Genomic DNA, 11828 nt, shown 5'->3' with positions numbered 1-11828 from the left:
TCCAGGAGACATTACCTTGAAGATTTGGTATTGGTACTGAAATATTTTGTCGTTCGATCTTAATGCATGCAAAAACTATTCTTAGATAGGGGTGGTACATATCTCCAGGCAGAATCCGTTCATTAGATTTACTAACAAGGAGTTCAACGTTTGAAAATATCAGATCTAAATAACGTTAATTACTGTTTTCAATACAATTAAATTGCTAAAGTTCAAAACATTTACAGAATTTTCTAAGCAATGCTGATTTATTGTCAAATTTGATATCTGTAGCATGATTTTTAATTCTTTGCTAGTACGGTGGGGATCTATTGCGACACGAGCATTGGTTGTACCGATCCCCTCACCCCCTCCACTTCGAAGAGGTTTCTAGTTGCCTAGTACCCTACCAGTGAGTACCGTAGAAGGTGTCGAGATTCAAATTTAATGAGAAAGTGTGTGTGAATTACTATCGTCAGTACAGTTAATTGTGTTATAGTGATTATTTTTTATTTGATAAGCATTTCCTTTTGTGGAAAAAATATCTTTTGTGAAAAATAATGTTGTGCTAATTCATTCTTAGTAGAAATGAGTGAATATTTTGCGTTTTCTTTAACTTTAGAATCACTGGTGTTTTTTGCCTACAATTTCTCATTTTCTGAATTTGACAGGAATTTGCATACTTGCATTTTTTTTGGAGATATTGTTCTATATTAGGTTCCTAGAGTTTTTCAAATAGTTACAATTTTTTGATACTGCAAAAATACTTATGTAGATTATTATTCATTAAAATGCTTATTATGCAATTTTTGTTTGATAAAACCCCATTAATAGTAGGTCGGGTCGGATGCGACCCCACCGTACCTTGTATTTCTTTTTAAACCACCGTACCAGTAGAGGGTTAAATTTGGAAACATTAAAGTCCCTGAAAATAATGATTTTATTATCAGAGAGCCCACGAATAGCAAAAAAGGCTATTAATGCCCTTTTAATAAGCTGTACCGATATGCCTGGAGGGATGTAAATGATAATCATTTCTATGGGAAATATTGAGAAATAGATTGTTGCACTGACTACATTTATAGATGGAACTGCTTCTATATCAGAAGATAAATTAATTCTGGCACAACTAATTTATTTTTTATTGCAAGAAAGACACCTACACCTGGTCTGTTGAGTCGGTCATCCCTAAAAACTTGAAAGGTGTTACAATCAAGAACTTCCGCATTATGTACAGATGAATTTAACTATGTTTCGGAGAATGCTAAAATATTATAATTAAAAACATCAACAGAGGTGGATAAAATAGACAAATTACTTTGGAAACCCCTAACATTTTGGTGATATAAACCAACTGCAGAACTAGATGACACCAAGTTGTCGTAACTAGAGATGTCCTTTTGGAAACTATGACAGGAATATCGTTTCTTTATGTTATTCGAAGATCTTTCTCTCCTCTGGCTAGGTGTTCTTCCAAGATCCTCTTTTGTTCCTTAAAATTGAGTTGCTGCAAGGGTGTGCGATCTTTGGAAATTCGACACTCCTTGACAACTTTCGGAACAGATTTCGTCTTCTTTAGCATGAGGTATGAGCGAATCACATTCAGGGCAATTGTATCGGTGCAAAATCTGACCTTGATCGGTCGCAATATTGCATCATGTGACATATGTCCAATACGGAAGACACGTATAGTGTTAGTAGATGTCGATGGTGTTAGTACAATTGTTTAAAGAAAGTTAATGACTTGAATAACATCCTTGCTCTCTGGAGGAACATCTCCTGCAACCTCGGATTCTGGCATATTAAAAATTAGGATGTTTTTCTTACGTGAGTTGCGCTGGTTATTCTCCTTAATACAGGATTCCACATGAATTGAATATCGGGATGAGCAGTCCGGAGTTGGATTGGGGTTGCTGTTTACTTTATCAGCAATATAATTTATTCTTTTCTCCACAGAACTATCATGCGCTATGACTTTCTCCTCAAGTTCCATCAATCGACTATCGAAATGTGATAAGTTGTATGAAACATTGTCAATTTCGTTGGATACATTTTTAACAGGGACACGAGTATTAGTAAGGTCGATCTTGAGTTTCGTGTGGTACTCCTCGTATTCCGTCATGAGTTCTTTTTTCATGCCATTCAACATGGGTTTAAGTGCATAAGTGCTGACTACGTTTTCATTGTCCCTTTCCTCATTAGCAGGAGAATTAGATATACATAGGTGTTGATCCACATTGGTGTTGAAAGCAGCCCTCAGAGTTACATTTTATTTCCGCACAGTATTTATGGCCACAAAAAGCGTACCCCTTGAAATAAACATAACATGTCTCAGACGCAATAAGTAGTTTGCATTTCCCACATGTTCAAACACTATTAGTGTCCAGAAGGTTAACACTTTGGTCACTGTTTACACCTACTATTCTTGAAACGGTGTAAACACTGGTGGTCTTCAAAATCGATTAACTAATGTGAACAAAAATATTTCAGACGTAATGAAGGACTCTGTATATCACCAGTAGAAATCACTAGGAACAGTTCAATTTGAACACACTTAGAGCATCAAAAACCACAAGACAAGTGAAGGCAAAACAAAAAAGCCTAAAATCTTACCACAAATTAAACCTTTCGTAAAAACATAGTCCCAATCTGAAGAGGAAGAAAAACACAGGAACACCACGATTCCCTGTATGCTAAATGTCACACACGAACACCCCGCTTTAGCGAAAATTGTATGATGGACGAGCGCGTGCATCCTCACATAACTGCAGCCGTATTGCAGCCTTCTTACTATATACATTATTCAATCTAACAGTGGGAAAATTGTATTGAATTACGGGAACCGTTTAGTAGAGTGAATTTGGATTTAAACCCAATCTCTAGTGCTACATTAGGAATCACAATTTACCATCATTATGACCCGTGACACACTGAATGATTTTTCTCAGTAGAATCACCTTTTCCATACATAAATCTACTTTAAATAAATGTATACAAAGTCTCCTAATGAGACATGATAGCTTTTTATATTTTATTTAATTTATTAAATGGCTATCTTCCTTAAGAAAAAGAGATTTCAAAAGAAACTATACACCAAAAATCATTCTCCTTTAGAGCACTCGATTTTAATTATTCATATCTACAGCGAAAGTTACAGTGCTTGAGAATTATCAAAAGCAAAGGAAACTATTTTTCTTAATAATCCTTGCTCATGTTAAGAAAAGACATAAATACCCTAGCAAACGAAGATTTGATTCCTAAATATTTAAATCTAATATAAATGAATTTAAAGGAACCCATTTCCTACTACGAAATTTCGACTCAGTACTCGGAATCGAGCAAGAAACAGCAAGTTGTAAACATTACGTGATGCGCACGGTTATCTATGCTGTCTATCTGTTAAAATTAATCTTTCTTCCGTAGTGAGTTAATTCATAATCATCCAGATAAAGCAAAAAATCTTTCATTGGGTGGTTCGAAGGCGAGTTACCATCGCGATGGTTTAGACGCGTGTTTTACCCGAAATCTGACATTTTAGAGAAATTCGATAAATTTTATTTGTGATAAAATAAAGGCAAAATGGGATAAAAATATTTTTCAACACTTATCCATTATCTTGATCAAAATCCAAATTTAAATATCCAGTGCGAAAATGTATAAACACTTCTCATGTCTTACACAAAATAGTTCAGTTGTACAAACTTATTTTTGTTATAATTTTTTGTTCATCTTATTGTTTAACAAATTTTTTATCATTAAGCAATGATAAATTAAGAAAAAATCGACTTGGTTTAAAATCAAATTGAAGCCATTAATTTACGCCATAAAAATTCATTTATTCATTCTTCTTTCGAGGCATTTGCAAGAAGATACTACTTCTAATACTAGCGCTACTATTATTACTACTTCTGCAAACTTATATATCAACCAATGATTACATAAAAATTAATTTCGTTGTTAAAAAATATTAAAGATCGGATTTATTAATTGCATAATACATTATAAATATTTTTAATCAATTTTTTATAAAATGATTTACTGATATATTTTTGCAATAATCTTTAAATAATGTTTACTCGTTTGAATAAAAACAAATTAATAAGCAATATTTGAATGGCTGGCGTCCAAAAAGGGGTAACCCACATTTTTATTTGTTCATAGCAGGCAGGAAAAATATTCTTTTTTTGAGATTTTTTCACTTTAAACAAAAACAATCAATTTTATGTTAGCTGGTAAATATACACACCCTGTCTAGAAATTTGAGTTCATTATTTACAAAACTGTGGATCTTTCAAGCATTTTCGTAGATCAATGGGGTAACCCCAAGGGTAGTTGGCGGCCTAAAAGGGATACACCACACATCGAGCGTCCTTTACATTCATAATAATTTAAGAATAACTTACTTGATTTATATTTGGAATCATTTTATATTAGAAACTCTTACATGAATAAACAAAATATTTAATTGGAATTGTTAAAGTCGTTTTTTTCAATGAAAAAATCGTGTGATTTAAACCAAAAGTATGTGATGCAATCAAATTAGAAAAATTTGTTGAAAAATTTCACGCGATATTACAACTTTCTTATAACTTAATACAAATCCAAAAACAGATTGATTAAATGTATCATCGATTCAGGGTTGTCTTTAGCGCGCACGCGTTTGCCTTTGGGTTTCTCGTACTTCTCATCACTTCGACAGGAGTCGGGGTGATTTTAACGCGATCGCATTTTTTTCAGCCAATTTTAACGGTAGAAAGGTTAAAATTTTAGCAACATGTTGAGAAAGCTGTGCTGAAGGACCAACTTTCTTGCAAGGAACAAAAAATAGCTAATGAAAATTTGTGGAAACTGAGAAATTGAGCGGCACTCACCTAACTTGATAATTTTTTGTACGCAGCTGAAAACGTGAAACGCGATACCGATAAAACAGATCCTTGTATACATCCAAGTACCAATAAGTTGCAGTCTAAAACAGCCACATGGCAACCCGATGCACTTTTTTGCTTTTAGAACCTCGGAATAGAATAAAAAAATCCGGAGCTTCCATAAGAGTCCATTAGGGATTACCATTTTTTGGCCACTAAGTATTTCCGGGGTTACTATAATCGCTAGTTTTGATGATTCATTATAAAAAAGTGAAATCAATTTTGGATTTCTTTCAAGGGCTATATACGAAAATTTGGTCAGAGAATTCAAAACAGTGAAAAAGTGCACTTCCAACATTTCGAGGGTTATCCTGGTTTGGATGCCAGCTATTCATTTATAGAGAACTGTCTGCTTTATAATTTTAGTTCTATACATTATGATCGAAAAACCACCCCGTTTCGAGATATGGGCAAGAGAACAAGCAGGCGGTTTTCGAGCTCAAAATCACCCCCCACTGAGAGGGTAGATTACTCGGGAATTGTCAGCGGCACAACAAAAATGCATATAATCCTTCTTGGTTAGAATTTTGTATACTATTTTTTTGTACGGATATTTTTTGTCATTAGATGCACCATTTTAGAAATAATGGCTTAAAACCAATTTTCGAGGGTTGTTTGTTAAATTTAAGGTTGTTTCCACCCACCGGTCAGAGGTAAACGCTTTTCGTGTTTGATTCTCATGCCATTAGGCACCAGCTATACCTGTCACGTTTCGTGTTATCAACTAGCTGTTTCATTCTATCAAAATCACGAAGAGTGACGAGAGCACACACTTCTACGGCGTAACAAAAAAGAAATGCTATCCTAAAGTTTATTCTAACCGCGTTATCATGCGGGAAGATTACAAACTTCCTCCAATATAATAATAATCAAATAAATTTTTAATCATTTAGAAAGTTTTAAGACTACCCTTTACGCATTATTTCAAAATGTCAAAATGTCTATAAAAATGGGCTTATAATATCATTCCATGTTCAAGTAGATGCCTGTCACAAAATACAAAGCGTATGTCTAGCACGATGCGACCCATATGCGCTGGACTCTACAAGAACCTCGTGCCTCGCACAATTGTTAACTGGGTATGTCTCCGGACTGTGAGATGGGTGAAGTAGATGTATGAAGACCTTGAAATCGGGCAGCAGCGACTATAAATTGATTTTGAAACCTCGCATCATTTTGAAAGTATTTTTTATTCGTGCAATTATCACTTGTTCGCATAATCAAAAAAGATAGTTCAATCCTCATGAATTCAATTTATTATAAAACTTGTTGTAATTCGACTATTAAATGCAGTTTCCATATCTTTTTACCTGATTTTTCCCTTGTACATAGGTTCGTTGATATCTGATTCTATGTTTCGTAACTTCTTAAATTTCCGGTTTCTTGCTCCTAGAATCTAGAACAGAGATTGAACTCGATTTGTTGGCTTTGTATTAACGTAATCACTAGATTAGCAAGTTAAGATCTAGATAACACTGTCCCACACGAGTTTTCCGAATAAGAGGGGACCTTGAGTTTCAAAATTGATTTTTCGTGCAGAACAGGAATCTGGCCGCTGATATCATAAATTTAAGGCTGAAACAAGCCCTTTCAAATGAGCCATATGCGAAATTAATCGCATGTGCCCTTATAGCGGAGGGTGCATTTTTGTCTAGGGGTGGAGGAAGAAAATGAAAACAAAAAGAATTTAACATACTTGCGCACACGCCTAGGCATAATGAAACGTGCCGTGCTCTTAAAGGTTTTAAGGGTCGCTAACTACGAATATGCAGTTAGGATTTCAACATTCATAATGGCGGATCCAATATGCTGGACCATTTTTTCAAAATTTGATCTTATATGCTTGAAAATTTTCAGTTTTTACTGCAGGGCAGTGTAATGAGTATTTCAAAAAAGTCCTTTTAACTTTTATAATAATAATTATATGGATAGTTGTAGTTCATAGTGAATAGTTCAGACTAGATAAATGCTGAACATGGTATTTAACCAGAGGAGAATTAGAGACCGCAGAGTTAGAGAAAAAGTTAGAGAATAACATCGAGGCAATGGCTGCGTGCGGGTGATGCAAATATCTTTGTATTCTTGATTTAATGATATTCAGCATACGATATGGAAAAGTTGAAATAATTGAACGCTATGACTTTGAGTTATAACTGTAGCATCACATATAGTTAATTACGAAAATGATAGAGAGAAGAGATTAAGCTAAATCAACCAAGAAAAGAAAAGAAAATTAAGGGATTGATAATTGCGCACGCAATTAGATGATGACAAGTGGGGATCCGCAGGTCTGAAAGGAAGTCCTCAGGAGAGATATTTTCAGCCAGGAGAGAATCAGTAAGGAGAGAAAGGTTATCTAGGACGCTTCGAAGATGTGCAATCTTTAGGAAAATTTGAAGTAAACTATAGTGCGTTAAGGATAGTAACTTAAACAGAAAAATAATCAGCAGTAGTTTTCATTTTGAAGCATAGTAATTGTGAGCATTTTATCTAGAGTCAGAAAAATCGTACCCTCATTATGATCCATACATTTCACCTGGTCTGTCAAGGTTGAGGTATTATTTGAAGAGACGAAATAAAAAGTTGTGTAAAAGAACTGTGATATTCAAAATTTGCAAAAATGTGGTGGGGTTAGAAAACAAACAAGAGGCTCTAGAAATTGACAATTCAAGCTATAAGTTTCACATAAATATCAAGGATTAAAAATTTAAAACCTTACTTTAAAAGAATTCGTAATCCAGAATTAAGTAACATTTGTAATTTGGATATCAAAAAACATAATTAATTAATTAATTAATTAATTAATTATGTTTTTATTAAATTTTTACTCGGGTTAACCCGATTTTACATCATAGCCACGGACTAAGTAAATTGAATGATGAGATTATAATGTTATAAATTAATTCAATTAATTTAATACGATGCTTGAAACCTCCTGCGATGATGTTGTAGGTACACAATAACGAGCGACCACGGGCATTGGAGGTGACAATAGTCACCTCTAGATGCTTTCTTAGAGTTACCATCTGCCATTCCGCGGCCTGTAAGAAGTAAAGGACTTTAGAGCTCACCTGACCGTGTCGGGGTAACAATCTCGTTGGATAGCCGCCATTTCGGGGCCATTTGGGCGACAGGTGCCTTTGATTGCCTCGAAGGTGTCGTGCCCTCTTCTCGGGACTTTGCATAGTCTGGAAAATGTTCCTTGATCAGGTGAGTCAAGGTATCCCCGTCAGACTCTGAGTATCACCCTTTGGGCAATATCAGAGTGCCGAAAATAGTATTCGGATTTCGAGAAAACAGCTTATTGAGACTAGCCCGTGAAAATCTCAGCTGCCATCTCCAGGGTATCCACGTCTCCGATTGACCTGGGCACCTCTAAGAATGCACTTCTTAGTTCCATGAAAAACTGTTCCTATTTCATTCTTCTTGGATTGCTGGCGCATTTAGGGCCCGCGGGTATAATAGATTCAAACTTGAACTATATATGTGAGTTTGTCTTACTGAAAGTAATTTATCAAATTTAGTTTGTTGTTTTTGTGTGTCAAAATCCTTAATCCGTTGGGATTGGTCAAATATCTGCGGTCGAATATAGACAAAATGTCTAATCTGAGAGTATTTGATAGGAAAATGTGAAGTTTTAATAGTTTTTTGGAGATTGTGTGTGAGAGAAATTTGGTGTTTTGTATTCTTTTTTTTCAAGAGAAGCAAACTTGTGTTATGCTACATTGATTTGGATTTAAATTTTCTTAAAGTATTTTGCAATTTTAGAAACTTTGGGACGATTTTATTGTCCCTGCATCGTTCCAAAAAAGATAAGGATCTTAGCAGCTTACCTTGCGAAGTCCTAAGATTAATAAAGGTGTTGGTTTTAGTAGGAATATTCTCCCCGCAGATTTCTTTAATTCGTAAACATTGCAGTTCACTTCTTCAGAGCTAACCTGGAACTGAAGTATCTGGTAATGTTTTTCTTACGTATACTCACTACGACGCCTGTAATGGGCCAGAGCGCCCCAACGTGGAGACTGGTCACACCTGATAGGCCAAATCTTATTGATATAAATTTCCTTAACAGCATTACCATGCTTTCAGTTTAATGCTTTTAAATTTGTGCGGAAAGTTTTATACAATGAAGCTTGTTCTTTGGCATAACAGACACAAATTCAAATAGTACTCATTCAAAAGCATTAAACTGCCTGTTTTTTCATGTATTTTTACGCCTTCCAATCTACTCCTTCTTACTAACTATACATATATAACTTCATCACCTGGGCCATTAGAAAACATTCTATTTCTTGAATGCTTCTCTTAACCATGCCTGATGTTGAGAATACGTTTGCTCTAAAGTAAAACATTAAAAAACCTGAGATTAGAAATTTAAGAACTGTTTACACCATACTTGTTATTTACAAAATGAAAGACAGGATCGCATTCTCATTACTTAGTTGATAATATTTAAACCATTTTTTTGTCGGCAACATCAAAGACCTTTATCAAAGACCGTCAAGGACCTTGATATGAAAAAATGAAACTTGCTTATCAGATTTTTAATTGACGTGGTATAAGTATGGTATTAGACGGAGTGAATTATTAGTAGTGGAAATATTAGTGCGGATAGTAAGGCTTTAAATATTAACTTATAATAAAATCAAGATTCTTGTGTTCGAAAGAGGAAATTAAATAAAAAGTATGCAACATTACCTTAGAGTGAAAGAAGCTTGCGCATATTAAAGATTTTGTGTATCTCGTGAGTTTATTTTCTGCTTTTCGAGCTGGATAAATATGCGCAGTACATGTACTTTATGATATGCCAACATTTTAAAAAATGTACTTAAAGTGAAATTATTCCTATACTGCATGTCGGGAAATTTACTTTCGAGCGAAAACACCAAATCGTCTTTATCCTGTCATTTCCGTCATTTAAAAAATCCCTTTTTGCGAGTGAAAGGAGAAAAGATTTTAATCAATTCGCAGCGAATAATGTCAGCATTAAATATCGTTTGAATATAATTGCTCATTAAAATATTAATTATCTTATGTCTTTACGTTTGAACCATTATGCACGTTGACTCCGTAATGCTTACCATTCGAGATGCTTGTTGTTTGAATAACCATTATACGACTCCAGAGCGATCTAAAATTAATTATAAGAAATATGACTTATTATTAAATATTTTACTTTTGCTAAATTAGATGAGTGTGAAAAAACTGAACTATACATTATAAAGTGTAATAAGATTTTGTATAAAAACTAAAATTTTACCATAAATTTCTCTTTATTTTCTATTTGGGAAAAGAAATAAATTGTTCTTTGTGGCAAGCTAAAATATTTTTACAACCTGTTTGGATTTCAGAATATTACAGAAAATGGGGGAGAGAAACCTTGAGGGTCGCCATATTTTCCTAGAAACTCATGAGCTCATGTGAAAGTTTACAGGGGTTCGCAGTTTTAATTATAACATAATTTTTATATGAGTTTAATTATGTTAACACATCAAGAAAAACTTGTTGCTTAATTGACAATTAACATGCGATATCACACTCGTCAAAGAAAATTAATTTATTGTTTAGATCAAAAATGATCTTCAGTAGCAGAATTAATGTTTATGATTGCAGAAGACCGTACTATTGTTAAGCCCAAGTACAGAGGTAACGCGCGTTTCTTATCAAACGTTAATACTGTAGCTTGTAGATATTGTAAAACAGTATTTAGTTTACGCACTCGTTAATACCCGCACGAGTCACTCGTAAGCGAGTGTTTTATGTGAAATGGCCTTTTTTCTTTCTGTTACAGTCGAAATAACTCAATCGTTCTCAGAACCCAGCTTCCCGTGCGAGTTCACAATATTATAGGTGAGTATTTTATTTTTATTGTATTTTTACGCTGGTTACCATTTTCTTTTAAATACAACACAGTCTGACAATCTAAACACAAAAGTGCCCTTATGTATTACGAATAACTATTTAGTACTAGCTGCTTCTAATTTTTAAGACAACATTTATTTTATCTATAGCCTATCCCTAAAGTACTCTTATGTAGCTTTTAAAGAGCCCCCCCCCCCCATCGATCACGTGTTTTCGACCGAGGACATGTGAATTGATGGAAAGAAATGCATTTGAAAATCAAGACAAGATGAATCAGCTGAATCACGCCTATGGCCATGTCTGAAGACCGTGCGATGGCTGGTCAGAAAACGCGAGAATATCACAACCACAGACCGGAAAGCCCTTGTATGACTGAAGGACACGAAGTGACTCAAGGATGAAAGCTTTCTGCATCAACCTCGGAGCGTTCGGCAGGCAGGATCGCGGCTAAAACCATAAGAGCGAAAAAGATGGCAATAAAGCACAATTAAGGTCGCATTAAATTTGTTGGCACGTCGTTCCCGCGTAGACAGGACAACAAGATTGTATTTCTTCCCTCTGCATGTGTATGACATGCTCTGTACCTATCACTTGGAACTTTTTGATATATAATGCGGTCACTGTATACTAAGGTGAAAATTACACTGTTCTGGTATGCGAAAATAAATTCCTCTGTACTTCAATTAAGACCTGATGATCTGGGAAAAGCAAAAGTTATCTCCTTCTTTAAGGACCATTATCTCGAGGTTCCTAAAAATTTTTAGAAGAGGCTCCCTGCCATTTTTAAAGATGTAAGTAACACTTGGAACAATTCAGTTATAAAGACACTGGCGATTCAGAAGCCTGTAATCCGCCTTAACGGCTTCAGATGTATAACCGCGGAACACAGGAATTGATATGCAAGCTCTTATGCACATGCATGATCTTATATGTGGCGATATCCTTGATCGTAAACTTGTTCTTCGTGCATTTGCAGTTTGTTGAAGAAGATGCTTGTACCTGAAACAGTTACTGCAACGAGCCACTGGGAGCAAACTTCATCTAAAAATGACGGTGGCTTCC

The 11828-nt window shown here is 34.8% G+C and overlaps 1 protein-coding gene across 2 annotated transcripts in view; it reads left to right on the top strand.

Annotated features, from left to right (window-relative positions):
• The window catches only part of LOC117177864 (FH1/FH2 domain-containing protein 3), a 917724-nt gene that overhangs the window by 398049 nt on the left and 507847 nt on the right, over positions 1–11828 (top strand). For both annotated transcript variants that reach the window (XM_033368897.1, XM_033368896.1), the window contains exon 4: positions 10696–10754. In XM_033368897.1, coding sequence (XP_033224788.1) covers positions 10696–10754 — 59 coding nt within the window. The remainder of the gene's footprint in view (positions 1–10695; positions 10755–11828) is intronic.

Source organism: Belonocnema kinseyi, chromosome 8, assembly GCF_010883055.1.
Source record: "Belonocnema kinseyi isolate 2016_QV_RU_SX_M_011 chromosome 8, B_treatae_v1, whole genome shotgun sequence".
NCBI classification, from domain to species: domain Eukaryota; kingdom Metazoa; phylum Arthropoda; class Insecta; order Hymenoptera; family Cynipidae; genus Belonocnema; species Belonocnema kinseyi.
The sequence above is the reverse complement of the archived record's forward strand: the minus strand, read 5'-3'. Positions and strand labels throughout refer to the sequence as shown.